Source organism: Phacochoerus africanus, chromosome 10 (assembly GCF_016906955.1).
Source record: "Phacochoerus africanus isolate WHEZ1 chromosome 10, ROS_Pafr_v1, whole genome shotgun sequence".
Lineage (NCBI taxonomy): Eukaryota > Metazoa > Chordata > Mammalia > Artiodactyla > Suidae > Phacochoerus > Phacochoerus africanus.
The window spans coordinates 76,605,703-76,627,509 of NC_062553.1; the positions used below are offsets into that span (position 1 = coordinate 76,605,703).

Here is a 21,807-nt window from a genome sequence, read left to right on the forward strand (position 1 = left end):
AAAAATATTTTAGAATGTTTCTAACATTCTACTTTGGTGCAAAGTCGAATCCGACTGAGTCTTGGTTTCTTCACAAAACAAAACCCTGAATCCTATTCCTTGAGTCTAATTTTGATGAAAGTTGAAGTCCACAGTTAGAATAGACCTAGAATAGAATGGGAGACAGTAACTGCTTCAGTCCTGGAACTGTTCAAACAGACTAGGTAACCACCTTCTGAAGGCACTAGAGAAGTAGGTTCTTTACCACTTGAAACTCAGGTGCTGTGTTGCCCTGAGTCATAGAACATCTATCTGAATGGGATGGGGAAGATGATCCAGACTGCTAACCACTGCTGGCTTGTGGATCAGCTACATCAGGGGTGATGAGTTGGTAGTTTAAAACATAGAATGTCCTCAGCCCCACCTTGACCGCTGAATCAGACTCTCTGATGGTGGGTTGGATCTTGGGAACCACTGGTCTGGGCAAACCTCTCATTTTACAGGTGGGGGCTCTGAAATGAAGGCTAATTAAGGGGTCTCCACAGTGAGCGAGTTACTGGTGAACCTAGGCTCCTGATTAGAGTTCAGTGCTGCTTCTCCTCTTCTCTACTACCTGTATTCTCTAATTACCTAAAACAAAATACCACTTTCATGGGGGAATTTTCAGGTTTGCATTTGCAATTTTGTCCACAAGTTAAATTTTGTTTATCTTGATCCTTTCTGCATTTGGAATGTTTTTCCTGTCCCCTTTGATATGTTCCCACATAACTTTACCCTGAGGGACCAAAGAAAAATGCCATTTTCTTTTCCAGAACAGCTCATTTTCAGAGCAGAAATAAAATAGCTATTATCAGAATTTCCAACACTTTCTCAGGTAAAGAAACTAAGGCCTGCAGAAATAAATTGTAACATAATTAGTGGCAGTATCTCCTCCAAAAGTTGGATTTCCTGATCCCAAATTCAGTATTCTTTCCACAAGTCCTCATTAAAGATTGGTGTGGAATGTAATTTTATTTTAATATAGTCATTAACTGCCAAGTTTTCAAGTAAATAATACTTCCCTTGCTGCTAAACCAGGCATGTATACAAAATTGGGAACTAGTCTTGGAACCAGACTAAGCAGCAAGTCCTAGTGATGCCTCAAATATAAAGAATAGAAACTCTCTAGAAAGAATTTTGAGATGGTGCAGTATTTCCTGACTCTGTGGAAATACATTCATTTATTCAACAAATATTTACTGAACATCTGTCAGGTGGTAGGCTTTAATGTGGATCTGGGATACAGTAGTGAACAAAATGGCCAGAAAACCCTTTCGGGGAGGAACTTAACTCTCGGTAGGAGAGGGATGGGGTTGGGAGATTTCAAACTGGTTGGCAGTTTTAGAAAAGTTGCCCAGAGAAGATCTCGGTGCCTGAAACAGAGGAAGCAAAGCACGTGAGTATCTAGGGAAAGAATGGTCCAGGGATCAGCAAGCAAAAAGGCGCCTAAAGCAGAGCACTGTGGGTGTGTTGGAAGCACAGAAAGAACATCTGTAGCTAAAGTGAACGAGGGAAAGGAGTAGGACATTAGAACCTTGTAGGCCAACCTGAAAGCTTTAGTTTTCACTTTCAGTGAAGTGGGAAACCCTTGGAGGGTTCTAAGCAGAAGAGTGAGTGACTTTTATTTAGCACTGTCCCTCTGACTATTTGGTGGAGAACAGAATTAGGAGGGCAGAGGTGGGAAGCTGGGAGACCGGGTGAGAGGTTATGGGAGTAATCCAGGTGGGAGATCCTAGTAACTTAGACCAGTATCATAACAGATTCTGGATCTGTTCTTAGTGTTAAGGCCTTAAGCCACTGATGGATCAGAACTATCTGGTGGTGAGAGGGAGGGAATTGGGGATGACTCCAGAGTCTGGGGCCCGAACAAACTACTGTCATAAGAGTTAACATTTTACTGAAGTAGTGACGATTGTGCACATGCATATTTGAAGAGAAAGGTGATGGACCCAGTAAGTTTCTATTACATACCCAAGAATACATGTGGTAAAAGCACGTATGCAGGTCTGGAGTTGAGAGAAGAAACCCGGACTGGCAAGAGGAAAGCTAGTGCCTGTGTGGTCCAGACCTTTGTTGGAACCATCTAAGAGATGTGATTTTAAGTCATTAGACTGTTGAATATGCACGGTCAGTGAAAACAGTCTCATTTACTTTGTACTTTACAGTTCATGTTACTAATTTTTGTCAGTGGTATACTTTTCAGTAAAATGTCACAAAATACCATCTGCTGAATGTATGTATAATTCAAATTGAAATATGATTTAAATGTTACTTATTTATTTATTTTTTTGCTTCTTAGGGCTGCATCCACGGCGTATGGCAGTTTTCAGGCTAGGGGTCGAATGAGCTGCAGCTGCCGGCCTACAGGCCTACACCACAGCCACAGCAGTGCCAGATCTGAGCCCCTTCTTCGGCCTACACCACAGCTCACAGCAACAGCAGATCTTTAACCCACCGAGCGAGGCCAGGGATCAAACCCGCATCCTCGTGGATCTTAGTTGGGTTCATTACTGATGAGCAACAATGGGAACTCCAATTTGAGTCTTATTTAACTTGTTAAATATTATTTTAAAACAAAATAAAAATGTTGTTTAAAGCCTTAGGAGCATTTTGCTATCCGGACATAATTTTAATCATGGACTTTACCTTAAATATATAGAAATTTCTGACAAAGTCTCTAACATCTACCTAAGATCTGAATTGGTTATTTATAATCTCTTCTGGCTTTTTTCATTCTATACCCCAGACCCTAAAACCCTTGATAAAAGGGTTTTTTTAAATATATTAGCAGTTATATACCATATATTGATACTGTTTTTCTATTCCTTTTTAAAAACAGTAATAATATGTTAACCTAAAAAGAACAAAGCATTAAGCATTTATAGTATATTACCTTAAATTGGAAATATTTATAGTAGCCATTAGTGTAATTACTATATATAAATTATGTAGAGTAGTAATGTATTGAAAGATATTTTTCACTATCTTTTTGCCATAGAAGATCACATCTTTATTTCTGTATCAAAAATTTAACCATAAACATTTACAAAAGTAGGAGTTCCTGTTGTGGCTCAGTAGTTAATGAATCTGACTAGGAACCATGAGGTTGCAGGTTCGATCCCTGGCCTTGCTCAGTGGGTTAAGGATCTGGCGTTGCTGTGAGCTGTGTTGTAGGTCGCAGATGCGGCTCAGATCCCTCGTTGCTGTGGCTGAGGCATTGGCCAGCGGCTACAGCTCCAATTCAACCCCTAGCCTGGGAACCTCCACATGCTGTCAGTGCAGCTGTAGAAAAAGACAAAAAAAAAAATTCCAAGAGTATTTTTAAGGCTGGCATTCATGTATGCAAAGGAGATTAAGAAGTTTGCATTAAAATTATTCTATCAAGTGGCTGAATTAAAGCTGCATTTTAATCAAGTCAGCATAGTTTTCCATCACCCAAAATGGTCATGTCCTTATTACCAGTGTCCATGAATCCTTAAATGTCCATGAAGAGGAACAGCATATTATAAAAACCTATCTCAAATCCTATGAGGAATGTAAATCAATAATCAGAGTTTATAGTATTGTTACCAAGTCAGACACGAGTGGGGATTGATCAGTGTACATTCTGAACCAGAATTTGGTGAAGGAAGCAGAGTGAAATAAACTTTAAATTAACTGCTTTTAATTGGTTATGTGTGTGCATATACACATATATGAACATTTTTCATTTCTATATATAAATCCTCACTGTAACCCAAAAGGATGCACGGCGGGTACTCAAGGATGCTCTGGGTATGTGTACATGTCAAAGTGAAAAGAAAGGTCACAGCTTATTAGAGCCTCTGTCTCCTCATATTTGGTGGTAAAATGAGATATTTGCCAGGGTTTTTATGATGATTAAGTGAGATAATGTTTGTGACATTATTATACAGTTTGTGACTATGAAAGTACTCCGGAAATGTTAGGTAATATTACTGAAGTCTATACTTTATGATAGGAAAAAAGAGATGAGGTTCCTTGTAGATTCTGAAGGGGTGTATATTTTAAGAAATACTCTAAAAAGTATTCTAAATAAGGCTTTCAGTATCCTCAGTATATCTCAGTTTTCAATTACTATCTATTTCACATGTTAACAAAATTCCAAGTTCCTAGTTGGAGCAAGAAATGGAATGTCAAAAATCCAGATCTTTCTAGCTCTAAACCTCAGCTTTGTTCTCTCTTCTCCCACTTCCAAAACGGACTGAATGATTCACAGAAGTACTCCATCAGTCTGCTTAAGGATGTTTTTTGACTTAAGTGTTTCAAGATTACTTATGTTTTACTTGATTATTGTGGGGGAAAGTCCTACTTAACATTTTAAATGATTCATGTGGCTTTTTGCTTTTTCCTTTTAAGAATCATGGCATTTCTGTCCAGTGTTCCTTATTGGGAAAAAAAAATTCAAACAATCCCCTTAGTATAGTTTAAAGGAGCTCATGTTTTCCAGGTATAATTATGAGTTTTTGGTTTTCCATAATGTATACTTTATTTCTTACCCTCTGTTATTTTAGCCTTTGTTCATATTTTAATTTTACTATTAAGTCAGCTACCATTTTCTGTTGTTTGCTATTTTTTATCTGAAATAATTTTCACATAAAAGCCCTTTTAATTTGTCAGATGTGCGGTCTATCCAGTTATTATTTTTTTCTGTAAATGATGCTGCCATGGTCCTCTCAATTGAGTGCCTTCCTAAAACCATCTAGTTTTATGGTGCCCACTGGGAAGAAGATAGAGAAAGGAAAATCACCTGTCGAAATTCTCTATTTACTCAGTAGCCCAAACTGATGTTTCTGAATAAAATTGTGGTTTCTCAGCCAGTATCTTGGTCCTCTTTGAACATATAACAATTGTAATAAGTAACAAATAACAATTATAATAAATTCAACACAAAAATATTTTTCTGTCAAAACCATGATTTTTTTTAAAGTTTTTTACAAAATGAAGATAGCCAGCAACTTGATGAAACTAAATGATTATCACTTCATTGCCTTCTGGAGAAAATGCCACTATGAACAGCCACTTTTTATGTTGTGTGTTGATATGGATTTTCCTCTATGAGTATATAATTTGAGATGCTTATTGAAATAATAAAAACATATAATTCCTCTTTGATAGAGCTGGAGTGGACCAGAGAAATTGCTTGCTTTAGATGAACTTATCGATAGTTGTGAACCAACCCAAGTGAAACATATGATGCAAGTGATAGCACCCCAGTTTCAACGGGACTTCATTTCCTTGCTCCCTAAAGAGGTAAGGATTATCAGTTATCTTCCTTGTTGGTGCTACTGGAAAATATAAATCAGTAGCCACCACCTTTAGACATCATCGTGCTAATCACGGTATTCGGTATTATCACTTTAACACTCTTAATTAGTCCGAAAGGGGGCTGTAAATGATAAGCTGCCATGACTTAATATAATTTTCTGATTAAAATATACTTACATACTAAGTGTCTTCTTTCCCCCGCTGTAATAACTCATATGTGAGACTAAGTTACTGAGTTTCATATTTATTTGATTGTTTCTTTACCAGAATTTTTTCTCGGGTTATTTGAAGTCTAACTTTAGTCATCTTGGTATGTTCAGTATAATAGTAGATTTTTAAAAATTCTAGCCTTATTAAAATAGCAATCTTTGTGCCTTACTCTGTTGTTTGTTTTTCTAAGTTCCTTTAAAACTAATTGTTTTATGATTCTAGGGGTTGTAGTTCTCTGTTACTTAAATTATGTAATTATTTTGAAGTATGTAGAATTCCACATGTATTATCTTTTTCTGTTAATTACCTCCCTTCCCTCCCCATAACACACACGCATGTAATCAGATATTTCCCATTCTTTTAGAATTATTAATGCCCATTTTTAATATCTTCATTTGGAATAAAGAATTTTTGATTTTTTAATCATAAATTGATTATGAGCATATGAACATTCTTGACTGTATAATTCAGACATAGTTTAGACGTTCTTTTTTTTGGTCTTTTTAGGGCCGCACCCACAGCATATGGAGGTTCCCAGGCTAGGGGTTGAATCGGAGCTACAACTGCCAGCCTATACCACGGCCATAGCAACTCAGGATCTGAGCTGCGTCTGTGACCTACACCACAGCTCATGGCAACGCTGGATCATTTAACCCACTGAGCGAGGCCAGGGATTGAACCTGCGTTCTCATGGATACTAGTCAGGTTCATTACTGCTGAGCCATGATGGGAACTCCAGTTTAGATGTTCTTTAATTGATGTTACAGGCTTTCATTTTTGTCAGCAAATTATGTAACATTAAATAATCAGTGTTACCATGATTTATATTTTCACGAATTATGTATGTACCACTTATTATAGGTCAGCTAAGAAGACCTAATATACCATTTATGTTCATATAAATGATTCGTATAAAGATGAATATATGAAATGTGGACTGATCCTATGTTAATAATTTAGGCTTTGTTCTAGATCATCTACTATGTCACGATGCTTTTCTTGGTGTTTACTTACAAAATAAGGGGAATGCTATTGATCACAAGTCTCCCATGTGAGATTTTTGTCAAGGTTTCTGAGATTAATAAGTAAATGTTGGTAAAGAACTTTGAGATCTGTTCAAAGGAATTATAAGGAAGTTATAAGTCCATTTCCTGACTCGAAGGTATAATGTTTTAAATAATGATATCACTTAGTCTCCAACAAGATGTTCATTTCCTTAAGGACTTAAATCTATACCATTATTTCTCCACATATAAAATAAAGCATTTTTCAAAATAGAATTTTTTTTCTCTCAATTGAAGAAAGGTGGAAACATAGCTGACATGCTAAGCCAGAGTAACTTATTCTCCTATCTAGTAACACTTCTTTTCCTTCAAGCAATCTTTAAAGGAATACTTAATCCAAGAACATCTTTCCTGCATTTACTCTGGTTATTGATAATTTGTGCTTAATTCTTAGATTCTTAAAAATAGATTCAAATTCTTATGCTTTTAAATCATATTTTTGTGTGTGTGTGTGTTAAGAAGCTGCAATAGAAATCTAAACAAAGCAAAACCAAGCCAAAACAAAAACCTTACAATCCTTAGAGATAAGAGGACAAACTACACTAAGAAAAAAATCTATGTTTTAACAAAAGTACAATCCTCTAAAATAAGGAAGATATGAAGCGAAACTACGAAGAGTATATCAAAGGTGAATAAATTCACTTTCAGTCAAATACTTATAAAAGTGCTTCCTATTATTAACATCCTTCTGGAAGCAGAGAGAGCTTATGACACTTCCATAAGCCAAATCTATTCAAAGGGTTTGGTTTTAGAAGAGCCAGCAAGAATAAAAAAAAAAAAAAAAAATTTAGGACAATGTCATTTAAAAATCACTCCAAAGAAGCAACATTTCAGGAAAAGAAATTTTATTCACTTTGCTTTTTCCTGGAGTTATGCTTAGTTTCATTAACTATGATGAAACCATCTTATTAGTATCCAATGTGAAATTATCATTGGGACTATCTATAATGTTCTTAGGACATTCGGAATGGTATCTGAAAAAAAAAACAAAACTCCTTTTCTCATCAGTTTTTTTTGTTGTTGTCATTCACTAGTTCAATCCACTGAACTATAACAATTCTGAGAAAGTATTAGCTACTTTTAAAAATAATATGGTGGTTTTTATAAAAGTAATAGAGCAAAACAAAAAATAGCAGCAACTCCTTGAAAGTTTGAGCAAAAGGAAAAGGTAATAGTCTGAAATAAATTGTCAAGTTAAGAGCTTTGGTCTTATGGAAGTAGTTCTTAGGAAGAATTAGTAATATAGATTTTGCCATTAAGATGAATGAATGGAAACTGCATTAGCTAAACCACCTGACTTGGCTACAAGAAACCTGTAGCCCCCTGCTGTGGTGTTGTAGAGCCTAGTTTGTGATGATGCCCACTCTCCATCTCTTATAAGGAACCCTCTGTCACAGAAACCTTGTTTCCTTTGGGGAGCTGGTATACTTCCCCATGACACACACCAAGAATTGTGTAACTAATTGCTGTTTGCTTTTTGCCTGGTCCTCTAATTACAAAATCATGTAAGATAAGTTGCTTGCATATTTGTGCTCTACTTTTTCTCTAGTTTAAACCTTCTCTGACTTATACTTTTCCTGGTTCTGATTTTCTTATTCGTATTTTTCGATTTTGCTGTGTGGCATTTTCTGTAATACCAAGAGGTTTTGGTGGAACAGTTAATAAGTTGAAGTTCATGGTTGAGTTAGGGCCTTTGCTGTTTTAAGGGAATGGGCGCCAGTTACCTACAGAGTTAGCACTTCAACTTCCTTTGGCACCTGCATGTTTCTTTACGTTTCTGTTTAATGCATGAAGACACTGGACTAGATGATCTTTTAATAGCCAATAATGAGGGAAATGTTACCTGTGATTTGGGAATAAGCCTTTGAAATCTAAGTCACTTTGGGTTTATCTCTTAGCATTTAGGATCCATTGAAAGTATCAATAAATTCCCTGATTTCTACTTCAGCTGAATAGTTAAGCAAAGAATGGACTTTTTCATATGGCCATTCTAAATATCTTAAGCATTAACTAGCATCTCTTTTCCACAAAGATGACTTTCTGTCTGATGATTTCTGTGTTAGACATCAATTTTAGAGTTCCCTGGTGGCCTATCAGTTAAGGATCTGGTTTTGTCACTGCTATGCTTTGGGTCACTGCCATGGCTTGGGTTTGAACCCTGGCCCGAGAATGTCTGCATGCCATGGGCACGGCCAAAAAATATAGCAGTTTCACATAGACGATTAATAGTATGATGTTAATACTTTACTATTATACCAACACTAAGCAAACTTGCCCAGGCTTTGATTGATTATTTCAAAATTAAGTGGCTTATGGAGTATCCATTAAAAAAATACATTGTTGGAGTTCCCGTTGTGGCTCAGTGATTAACGAATCCAACTAGGAACCATGAGGTTGCAGGTTCGATCCCTGGCCTTGCTCAGTGGGTTAAGGATCCAGCTTTGCCCTGAGCTGTGGTGTAGGTTGCAGACACGGCTCGGATCCTGTGTTGCTGTGGCTCTGGCGTAGGCCGGTGGCTACAGCTCCGATTAGACCCCTAGCCTGGGAACCTCCATATGCCGAGGGTGCGGCCCTAGAAAAGGCAAAAAGACCCCCCCTCAAGAAAAAATACATTGTTGACTTATGTATGTGTGTGTATATTTGTGTATGTGGATGTAGGTATGAATACACAGATATATAAATTATGGAATATAGTTATGCCTTCATATTTTAAATGACTCAGATTCTATGTATGATACTGAATTTTTTTTTCTGGTAGACCAAAAATAATTATTCCACAAAAAGTTTTTCGCTGTCATTTGTTAAGCAGTATTAAAGTAGTATTAAAATGAATACTGACTGGTGGGAGTACTTTCTGTATGGAATGTACTCAATAAGTGATTAATGATGAACTCTGTACATACAAAGTCATTGGGAAAACAATTTACATTATGGAATTCCTATTTAGCATCAAAACATAATTCAGATTATGTTTTTATTCCCTATATGACCCTAGGACCTTTAAATGATAGTTTGTTTTCACTTTATAGCTCTGTTTAGATCATTCTGTCCTAATATCATAATTTACAGTTTTATGTAATTTGTGATGCTAATTGAACGAGCATAGTCAGAAGCTGTCATTCCCCTTTTACTTCTCGTTCCTTTTACTTATTTGAATTGACTGTACACACTGGGAAAAAAATTGATGGTTTGCAAGTATTAGAAATAAAATTTTTAAATCAGTGATATACCAAAGCACTAACTCTAATAGACAATTCTGTCTGGTCCATGGAGAAAAATCCCTGTAAGCAGTATAAAGGGATTTGAACCCACTTACTTTTATATATCTATAGAGCAGTTTCTTAAGTGTTCCCTTTTGTCATTTACAGTGTAAATGACAGGATGTAAATGTTTGGAAGGTTCATCATTGTGATATAATAAGTACTTCGATATGATAAAGAACTGTTAATTATATATAACTATCCAAAGCAATCTGAAATCATGCTTTGTAATAGAATAGATAGAAATCTCATTTCTTTATTTTTTTATTTATTCCTCAATGAATTTATCACACCTATAGTTGTACAGTGATCATCACAATCCAATTTCCGAGGATTTCCATCCCACAACCCAAGCACATCCCCCCACCCCCCAAACTGTCTCCTCCGGAGACCCTAAGTTTTTCAATGTCTGTGAGTCAGCATCTGTTCTGCAAAGAAGTTCAGTCTGTCCTTTTTTCAGATTCCACATGTCAGTGATAGCATTTGATGTTGGCGTCTCATTGTATGGCTGACTTCACTTAGCATGATAATTTCTTGGTCCATCCATGTTGCTAAAAATGCTGGTATTTTGTTCCTTTTAATAGCTGAGTAATATTCCATTGTGTATATATGTACCACCTCTTCTGGATCCACTCCTCTGTTGATGGACATGTAGGTTGTTTCCATGTTTTGGCTATTGCAAATAGTGCTGCAATGAATATCAGACTACATGTGTCTTTGTGAGTCATGGTTTTCTCTGGATAGATGCTCAGGAGTGGGATTGCTGGAAGAAATCTCATTTCTCAACTTAAATGAAATATTGTAGTGAGGACAGGAAAAGACAAATTTTAAACAACCAATAAGGTAAATAGTAATAAAGTACTTATATATAAATAAATAGAATTCTTGAGTTGAGGCTCACAGAGCAAAGGCAAGAGAAGAGGCAGAGAGGTTTAATAAGTATTCCTTGGAGTTCCCATCATGGCACAGTGGTTAACGAATCCAACTAGGAACCATGAGGTTGCGGGTTTGATCCTTGGCCTTGCTCAGTGGGTTAAGGATCTGGTGTTGCCGTGAGCTGTGGTGTAGGTTGCAGACGTGGCTCGAATCCCGAGTTGCTGTGGCTCTGGCATAGTCTGGGGTAGGCTGGCAGCTGTAACTCCAATTTGACCCCTAGCTTGGGAATCTCCATATGCTGCGGGAGCGGCCCAAGAAATGGCAAAAAGACCAAAAAAAAAAAAAGTATCCTTAAAGAGGTGAGGAGTTAGTGAAGTTTATAAAAACCAACACTTTGTTCTTAAATCTGGCATATATTACTTTTTATAATTTTAGAAATTAGAATGTTGAGGTATATTACATTTATCTATAAGTACTTCATCCTTAGAGAATGACTAACTTATTTTTCATAATTAAAAAAAGATGCAAGTTTTGTTGGGGGATTTTTTGGCCATAGCCATGGCATGTGGAAGTTCTCAGGCCAGGGATCAAACCCAAGCCACAGCAGTGACAAGGCCGCATCCCTTAACCCACTGAGCCACCAGGGAACTCCACAGAGATACAAGGTATGCAGCACTTTTTCTTTCCACAGCTGGCACTTTATGTGCTTTCATTCCTGGAACCCAAAGACCTGCTACAGGCTGCTCAGACGTGTCGCTACTGGAGGATTCTGGCTGAAGACAACCTTCTCTGGAGAGAAAAATGCAAAGAAGAGGGTAAGATTCAAAATCACATAGAGGAAATGTTTGTAGTTCAAAAGAGCAAGTGATTCTGAAAACAAACAAAAAAAATAATGTTTTATGTGCCCATAGACTAAAGTGGTAGGTAAGTTAAAAGAGAACTTTGGCAGCCTGTCAAAGAATCAAGATTGCGTCTTCATTTATATTGACCTGCTTCTGTAACATCCACAGGTTATTCCACACATTCACATGAGCCAGATCTTGCTTCTAACCCCTTTGATGAGCACTGTAACTGTTAGTAAATATATCAGACCTGCTTCCCAGTCTCCAGTAGAACTAAACTATGAGAAAGTCAAGATGAGGATGACTTAAAGAGAATCCCAAAGTTAAATTAGCAATTATATACACAGGTATCTGTATTCTATTCATGCCTTCCACAAGTACTTATTGAACCCCTCTTATATGCTATATATTCTTATATCCTGGGGATATAATGATAAACTCCCATTTTCTTCCCACCATGGAGCTTGTGTTCAGAGCCTGGCGGGGGGGTGGGGGGTGGAAATATTCTTTCTGGTTTTTGTTTTTGGCTTTTGCCTTTTTTTCTTTTTAGGGCCACACCCACAGCACACAGCATATGGAGGTTCTCAGGCTAGGGGTCTAAAGTGAGCGGTAGCCACCGGCCTACACCACAGCCACAGCAACTGCAACACCAGATCCAAGCCGTGTCTGCAACCTATGCCACAGCTTACAGCAAGGCTGGATCCTTAACCCACTGAGCAAGGCCAGGGATCAAACCTGCAACCTCATGGTTCCTAGTTGGATTTGTCTCCTCTGCACCACGACGGGAACTCCAAAATCCCCTTTCTTAGTAAAGGCATCGATATCATCCATATTAATTTAAGAAAGGTCTTTTTTTTTTTTTTTTTCCAGCAGGCATCTAGAAAAATATTTTTGAAAAAATTCCGGAAAAATATTATTTGTTTTTGGCAAGCCAAATTTTTAAGAAAGAACCATAGACCATAAGACAGAGAGGCTATGGGTTACCTTCTCCTTCACGGAGGTTGCAGTTGAGTGGCAAGCACCGGTGGTTAGTAAAGCCTAGAGGTGAGGATACTTGTTTTCTGATCCTGCCTCTGCCCTGTCTGTGGCTTCGACCAATCAGTGACATCTTCTCAAGTATATATAAAGTGGGATTAACCATCTCATAGAATCATTATTTTAATGACTCTTTAAAATGGTGATAATTTATACATAAAACAGAATGTATCTCTTGAACCATTTTTAAGTGTACCATTCAGTAGCATAAAGTACATTCCTCTTGTCATGCTTCCATCACCACCATCCATCTCCAGAACTTTTCGTCTTCCCCAGCTGAGATGCTGCCCATGTAACGGTGACTCCCTATCCCTCTCCATACGCCACTCCAGCCAGCCCTGGCAACCACCGTTTTGTTTTCTGCCTGTGACTTGACTCCTCTAGGTACCGCATATTAGTGGAATCATGCAGTGTTCGTCTTTTTGTGACTGTCTTATGTCACTTAGCGTGATGTCTTCATGGTTCATTCAGATGTGTCGGAGTATCTCCCCTTTCTTTAAGGCTAAATAACATTCCATTGTATATATCAACCACATCTTTTTCTCCATTTATCCATCGACAGACACTTGGCTGTTGTAAAGAATGCTGCCGTGAACATGGGTATACAAAAGCCTCTGCAGATCCCTGGTTTCAGTTCTTTTGGGTGTTTGTCCAAAAGTGGAATTGCTGGATCATATGGGGTGATTTTAGGCTTAATTTATTTTTGAAGAACCGCCATACTCTTTTCCATAGCAGCTGCATCATTTTATATTCCCACAAGCATTGCACAAGGGTTCCAATTTCTGCACATCCTCCCCAACATTTCATAGAATTATTTTGAGAGAGAAATGAAGCAGTCGGTATGAAGCATGCCATACGGAATGCAAACTTCATTGTTTTGTAATGCCAGCGTTAGAAATTAGACAGTGTTCTGCATTTCAGGGGTTTTGAGCGTAGGGGAAAATGAGCTACATTATAAAATTGTAATTTGTATTTTTGGTGAAGGCATTAATACACTGACGATTTTTAAATTTTAGGTATTGACGAACCACTGCATATCAAGAGAAGAAAAGTAATAAAACCAGGTTTCATACACAGTCCATGGAAAAGTGCCTACATCAGACAGCACAGAATTGATACTAACTGGAGGCGAGGAGAACTCAAATCTCCTAAGGTAACTGAACTCTCACACGATGTAACAGAAACCATTAATCAGTATTAGTACTCAGTGTACTTACTCTTCCATTTCTTGGCAAGCAGTATAACATGACATCTCATCTCCTGTGGAAAGAAAACAATATATTTTAAAATAACTGAAAATGTAACTGACAGTATTCCTCTTTGCTAATTTCTCTAGTCTGACAAATGATTATACTTGAATAAAAGATGAGTTAATTTGCATGTTCTCTCTATTACATGTAAATGAAAATTTCCAAATATCCTGTTGAATTTTGTTATATACGTACTACCTAAGAATTTGCTCCCTCTCTGACCACATAATCCAGGCATGATTTTTTTTTGAGTAATACCCATGTTTGAGGAGGTGACTTTTGTGTGTTTTAATTTTATACATTTAAGCATAATGCTGATTTTCTGCCTTATACCATTTCAAGTATGTAAAGAATGGCAGGGGAGTTCTCTGGTGGTGCAGCGGGTTAAGGATCTGGTGTTGTCCCTGCTGTGGCTCGAGTGTCGTCCCTGGGAACTTCTGCCTCGAGCATGACTGAAAGGGGGAAAAAAATAGAATGGCAAAAATCCTTGAAACACTTAGCTCTATTTTTTCAACTGGAAAAAGGAAATTTGGGGAGACATTTCCTAATAGTATGTATACATATTTTTGGTTAAAGTTGAAAAAAGTTGATAATTACTATCTTTCTAGTTAGTAGGTACTTTGGTGTTTGACAAGTTACATTCTTTTGGTTTGAACAATAGGTGATTATAAAATACATTTGTGTTTGAACCACCTTTATGAGGTCTTGACTGAATGAAATTTTAGTAGTTGATGCCTCAAGTATAAATAATAGAATATGGAAACAGTAAAATGCTTAATACTTAATTCCTCTGCCAGGAAGGATGCTTTATATTTTTTTTTATAAATTTTAGTTCTAGAAAGACTACATATTACTGCTGCTATTGGTGGCCTCATTTTTCTTTTCACCAGTATTTTAAGAACTCTGATCGAGTAACGTGTTCCTGATAGGCGCATCTGTGTTGTAGGTGCTGAAAGGGCATGATGATCACGTGATCACATGCTTACAGTTTTGTGGGAACCGAATCGTTAGTGGCTCTGATGACAACACTTTAAAAGTCTGGTCGGCAGTCACAGGCAAAGTAAGTTGACTTCTTTCTACCCTTTGTAAAGTCACCATTTTGTGTACATCTTTGCAAGGATCAGCCACTGGAAGGAAGACAAGGATTCATTTCATTTTTGACTCTAGCTTATTTTGATAGGAGATATCAGAGCTTCTAATTTAGCTTTTTCCTTGGCATGAAAATGATGTTTCTCATGATAGGGATGTCATTAGTTTCTTCTTCATCTAAATAGTTTGTCTATCTTTGTGACTTGGCTATTTAAGATTTTATAGATGTGCTTTTTTTTTTTTTTTTGGCTTAATGTTTCCTGCTTTTATTAACCATCTGAGTTATATCTCCTTCCTTTTTAATCTTTTTCAAAAATATGATTGAGGAATTTTTTTCTTGTAAACTGCTTTAATAGCCTACCTATAGTTTAGAAGTTAAATAAATCATGCTAATTTTGACTTACCTCAGATCCTGTAACATGGAAGTTAAGCAGCCTAGTTAGTTAAATAGGAATTTGATGGAAAAAAAAAAAGCAGCCCAGGCAATCAGTTTCATTGCATACAATATTATACTCTAATGCCTCTCTACTGAATATTTATTTTTCTGTCCAATGGAAAATATTTTCTTGAATTAAGTAATTGACTACCTAAAAAGTAATAGAAGAAAGAGTGTGTGGGAGGTGGAATCTGTCATTTCAGTGTTGCATAGCATGCTTATTTGGGGGCAAGAATCTTCTATTTAGAAGAATAGTTATTCCAAGTCAGATGTTAAAAACTTTTAAAACAGCTTCATATTTCCATAGTGTAATATTAGTTTTGGATTTATTTCAGGGTTTTAATGTCTGTCTTTACTTGTCTAGAAGTACCTTGCCTGGTTCCTAACTACTGCCTTGGGGCAGATTCAGATGAAATGTGGTATGTAGCCACACCCAACACTGTTGGCGTTCTTTCATTGAATCCATTCCCATGGAAGAAACCAAGCTGCAATTTTAGTATTATTTTATCCAAGAGGCCAGGCTGGAGCTGTCGTACTTTAGCAAGAAAGGTTTCCTTTCAACATACTTGATCCTCAGTTGTGTGTGTGTGTATGTATGTGTGTGTGTGTGTGTGCGCGCGCGCGTGTGTAATCTGCAATGCTGGTGAATAAACAAAGCAATAAATAGTGATGGGATCCTCTTATATTGATGTGAAACATTACTTTCTAATACGCCAAACATTCCAACTGAGTTAGTGACTTTACTCCAGATTTTAACGACCTGCTGAAATGTTATTTAAACTGGTTTTCTTTCTACCCAAAAGTAATCACCTTAAGTGTTTTTCCAGTGTCTGAGGACATTAGTGGGACACACAGGTGGAGTGTGGTCATCACAGATGAGAGACAATATCATCATTAGTGGATCGACAGACCGGACTCTCAAAGTGTGGAACGCGGAGACGGGAGAATGCATACACACCTTGTATGGACATACTTCCACTGTGCGTTGTATGCACCTCCATGAAAAGAGGTGAGGGAACACCCTGCCGGTTGGGAAGTTTTCCTCTGTTACTTGTGAACCTGGAGCCTTTTGTGTAGCGTTCCGTCGTATTACTGTGTCTAATAGACAGTGATAACGTGCTCTTAAATTAGATGTTAATTAGTCAACTTCAGATGTTCTCTGCCAGGAAAGCCATGGTGTCTTGCCTTAAAATCGGGCAGTTGCTTTATGCTTCCTTCCTCATTTAACAGTGTTCTTGGCCTCCCCCTTGAACCTCTCTATTCTCTAATCTTGACTAGTACCTTACTTAATTTTTCTAAATCTTGGATGATGCATCATCATCAAAAAAAAAAAAATTGGACAGAGGGTATATTTCTGGGAGTAGGACAAATTCAGTTATTCAGGCTTCAAGCCTCTGAGTCTTTACTTACCCACCTGCCCTGCCCCAACTCGGTCATAAACCGGGTCGTCTCAGGCAGAAACCGAGGCCTGTGGGATTAACTTATTCTCCTTACCTATCACCCAAACTATGGACATAGCGTTCAGACTCTTACACAGAACCTCCTCTAATTACCATCGTATCACTGCTGACCGAATTAACGAAGAAACCCTCAATCCAGTTTCCAAAATAGTTTCAGCTGAACCAGACCGCTTGCCTTTTTCTTCTCAGCACCTTCGCTGTTGCTTTTATCTCCTCCTGCAAAGCTTCCCTGTGCAAGTCCCTTCTGTCTCCTGTTCGTATGCATGGTACTCCTGTTAAACAGATGTGATTTCTGTCCCATTTGTCGGAAGAGGTCTCTCTGAAGGGTCCTTAGAGTGAAGCCACTCCAGTCGTCACCGTTAATTCTGTCCATAGCATCTTCCTTATTAAGAACCATTACATTAAGCAGATTTCACTCTAGATTTGTAATATGTGAAGAAAAGTACCTTTTCACATGTAATTTGAATCTGCTCTGAACAGTGCACACTGCTGTTAAAACTGGGGGGATTGGTATCCAGAGACCTTGCATTTCAGTTGCCAGTAGTTTCTGACTTCAGTCTCTCAGTGCTTCCATTTTCTACTCTTCCAAACCTGGAAACTCTTTACCTGTTTGGAATGATGTAAATTATCCTGAGTTTTCAGCTTGCCTTTATAATCCAAAGGTAACTGGAGTATTTCTATCAGCCTGGTTCTCAGAAGAGTATCAGTTTAATAATGTTGGGATGATTTTTAAGGGATTTCTGTTGCCTCTACCTACGTTTCTTCTGTAATCTGTGTGTGTATATATATATATATATATATATACATATATTTTTTTTTTCTTTTTTTTGCCATTTCTTGGGCCACTCTCGTAGCATATGGAGGTTCCCAGGCTAGAGGTCTAATCGGAGCTGAGCTGTAGCCACCGGCCTACGCCAGAGCCACAGCAACGCGGGATCCGAGCCGTGTCTGCAACCTACACCACAGCTCACGGCAACGCCGTCAACCCACTGAGCAAGGGCAGAGATCGAACCCGCAACCTCATGGTTCCTAGTCGGATTCGTTAACCACTGCGCCACGACGGGAACTCCTGTAATCTGTATATCTTAATGCTTTCCCTGGCCTGTTGACTAGTTTTAAATATAAGCATAAAAGCAGCCTTTGTTTGAGGATATGTTGAAGACTGGTTAATTTGACCAGAGTATGTGGTGTAAAGCACATATCTTTAGCTTTTTAAATGCCAAATTCCAATGTGTTTTGTTGAAATTTTTCCCTGATCGCAAAGGAAGTATGTGTTCATTATTAAAATTTGGGGACATGGCAGAAAGAATAAAGAAAATGTCAATTTTTCAGACAACTACCACCCATTAACATTTTACGCATGTTGCCCACCTCAGCATTTTATTTCTAACATCAAGATCTGCTTGTATGTATTCAGAACTGGCTGCTTCTGCTACTCCTGCTGCTGTTTATTTTACTTTCTCTGACTTCGTCTTCCTCTTCTTTGTCTTTGTTAATTACAGTACAGTCATTTTCACACTGTTCCACGGGACCCTAAGCTGCTCCTGCAGCCCTCAAGCAGTGGGGGAACCCAACAGGCAGGAGTCTAGGCTTTCCAACTGCCTGTCCCAACCAGAGTCACTCAGACTGTAGAGGTTTATATAGCAAGGTTGGTTTTATCTAGCGTGTGTTCCTTTTGAACGCAAGTGTTGCTGCTTAAAAAAGGAGAAAAGTTTTCATCCCCCCTGACTTCATATATCCGGTTTTCCCGTGTTATTAAAATGCTACTGCCTTCTTTTCCGTTTCTCCCTGCAGAGTTGTTAGTGGTTCTCGCGATGCCACTCTTAGGGTTTGGGATATTGAGACAGGCCAGTGTTTACACGTTTTGATGGGTCACGTGGCAGCGGTCCGCTGTGTCCAGTATGACGGCAGGAGGGTTGTGAGCGGAGCATATGACTTCATGGTGAAAGTGTGGGACCCCGAGACGGAGACCTGCCTGCACACGTTGCAGGGGCACACCAACAGGGTCTACTCGTTACAGGTAGGAGACCCACCTCCCGCTCCTGAGTGCCCAGTGATGCAGCGGCAGCTTGCCTCACCTCGATGGCCACTGCACGCTGCTGGTCCAGTACAGCCCAGAAAAAGCCCAGTCGAATTATTCTCTTACCTTTACCTTAACATTGGCAGGAAAAGCAGACATTTTGAGATGACTGAAATGATTTGTTTCCATTTTTCCATGATTCATTTCCCTCTAAAACACAAATATTTTGTCTTGGAACCTGAGCCTTTGGGGCCCTAAATTTTGCTGTATTAATTAATGGGTACATAGTCTCACAGGAGAATAACGTGGATTTTAATAAACTCCTTAGCAGAGGATTAATTTGGCCAAAAGCTGCCCCTTTTGCCTTGATAGCTGGAAGTTGATGGACCTTGTAATTGCCACTCCATTCAGGGCAGAAGCAGAGCTCTCTGCTCAGAGCTGTGCTACCGTCACAGGGCCGCTGGTTTGTAGTCATGAGGAAGTAAATTTAATGAAACTGATTTTTGATTTTGTTTTCATTTGAACCTGATATCCCAGAATAGATTGCCATATTTTGCCATAAATAACTAGATGAATAGCAAGCTTAGCAAATGGGTCTTGTTTCAGTTCCTAAAAGACAGCACTTTCAGTTCAAAAATATAGCTGACCCTTGAACATCATGGGACTCAGGGGCGCCGACCTCACCCGCACCTACCCCCAACTGCAGTCGGATACCCTTACGCAACTTTACACCTGGCCCTCGGTATCTGCACGTCCGCATCCAAGAATCCAACTAACCTCCAATTGTGTAGTCTTGTAGTAGGTATTTAGTGGAAGAAATTTGAGTGTAAGCATGGACCTTTGCAGTTCAAACTCAACTTGTTCAAGCAAGGGTCAGCTGTGTTACCTATTCCTTACATGTAGTTTCTTTACCAGTTACCACCCATTAGTGATCAGCAAATTCATCTGTAGTCCCAAGGCTCACAGTTCTTTTCTTGGGGTATTTGTGTCTTAACTGTTGGATTACTATCTATGTCACGAAATATTGACATATAGTAAAGATATCTGTTAACTTAGAAAAGTTTATGAATTTGGAGGAGAGGGAATAGGCTGCAATTGTGTTTATGTTTTGTGATATGCTCAGACCCGTAATGAATAAAATAATCTCATTTAAATAAACTATTAGATTGAGAAAAGAGGTAGCAACATTATTATAGATCTGGGAACGGGTAGGTATTTATCGACTTGGGGTATAGCTGGGAAGCTGGAGAAGAGGTACTATATATAGTTTGGTTTTGTTATCAGAATGCCACTTCTAATTCTAAACATTATTATCTGGCGTTAGGTTCTTATAAATGGAATTTTTATTTGACATACAGTTTTTAATGGAACTTACTTTTAAATATCATGAAAGTTATCTCTAGCCCTTTTCTGCCTTAGGGGCTGTTGATAAGCACACCCTGTATCATAAGCCACATCTGTAGCTTCAGCTCCCGATTGGGAAATAAAACTCGAAGAGCAATCATCGCAGTGTGGCCAGATGATGGGAATATATGTTCATTTTAGGTGTTTTGTTTTTTTTTTAATATTGTTTTTGCATCTAGTTTGAAGCCACTGGCTGAAAAAAAAAAAAAAAAAAAGGCATTTCTGGTTTGTTTGTTTGTTTTTTGGGGGTTTTTTGGTTTTTTTTTTTTCTTCTTTTTTTTTTGGCTTTTTAGGGCTGAAAGTGCAGCATATGTTAGCTCCCAGGTTAGGGGTCAAATTGAAGTTCCCAGGTTAGGGTTCTAATTGGAGCTATAGCTGCCGGCCTATACCACAGCCACAGCAATGCCAGATCCGAGCCGCATCTGCAACCTACAACTACAGCTCATGGCAATGCCGGATCCTTAACCCACTGATTGAGGCCAGGACTCATGGATCCTAGTTGGGTTCATTGCCACTGAGCCCTAACAGGAATCCCAAAATGAGCATTTCTGATAGAAGCTTCTAAGAACTTGCTGGGTAGACTTGCTTGATTGCCTGTGCTTTATCCTAGTACCTCATTTTGTTCCCGGCATACGCTGTTTCTCACACTTCCTCCCCTCCCCTCCCCTTTTAGGATTAAGGTCAATAAATAATCTCAAGAGTACCTACCCTTGTGGTCTAGTAACCTGTGTCTGTTGCAGTTTGATGGCATCCATGTGGTGAGTGGATCTCTTGATACATCGATCCGAGTCTGGGACGTGGAGACTGGGAATTGCATTCACACCTTAACAGGACATCAGTCATTAACAAGCGGAATGGAACTCAAGGACAATATTCTTGTCTCTGGGAATGCAGATTCCACAGTTAAAATCTGGGATATCAAAACAGGACAATGTTTACAAACATTGCAAGGTAAATATTGCCTCCCCACCTTGACTTGTTCTCACTGAAGGGGGAGCCTGTCAGTCAGAAGAGAAATGGAGCGCTTCTTCTGTCACAGAAAGAATTAACCTCCTACAATATGGAAGCTTCCTTGCGATAAGTTTATGAGCATTTCCATTCTGACTTGGCACAACGAGGCTACCCCGAGAAAGTGTTTTAAGTTGTGTTTTTAATATAAAATTGTTTAGTCACTTCTTGAATGTACATTAACTCTGCTTAGTCTTAACGTGGAATGAGATCTTGGCCACATCACAAGCAACGTACTCTTCATTTTTTGAATCATTATTTTATTTTATTTTATTTTTTGCTTTTTGGGGCCGCACACGTGGCAATGGGTTCCCAGGCCAGGGGTCTAATCGGAGCTAGAGCTGGTGACCGACACCATAGCCACAGCAACTCGGGATCTGAGCCTCGTCTATACCACCACTCACGGCAACGCCGGATTCTTAACACATTGAGCGAGGCCAGGGATCAAACCCACAACCTCATGGTTCCTAGTCAGATTCGTTTCCACTGTGCCAGAACAGGAACTCCTGAATCATTATTTTATTTTGAATTTGTAGTCCAATTTTAAAG

The 21,807-nt window shown here is 38.5% G+C and overlaps 1 protein-coding gene across 1 annotated transcript in view; it reads left to right on the forward strand.

Moving 5' to 3' along the window:
• FBXW7 (F-box and WD repeat domain containing 7) overlaps positions 1-21,807 on the forward strand; it is a 214,470-nt gene that overhangs the window by 190,734 nt on the left and 1,929 nt on the right. The window contains 7 exon segments of the mRNA XM_047799306.1: positions 5,155-5,289; positions 11,406-11,529; positions 13,608-13,744; positions 14,788-14,901; positions 16,194-16,375; positions 18,621-18,846; positions 20,991-21,201. Coding sequence (XP_047655262.1) covers positions 5,155-5,289; positions 11,406-11,529; positions 13,608-13,744; positions 14,788-14,901; positions 16,194-16,375; positions 18,621-18,846; positions 20,991-21,201 — 1,129 coding nt within the window.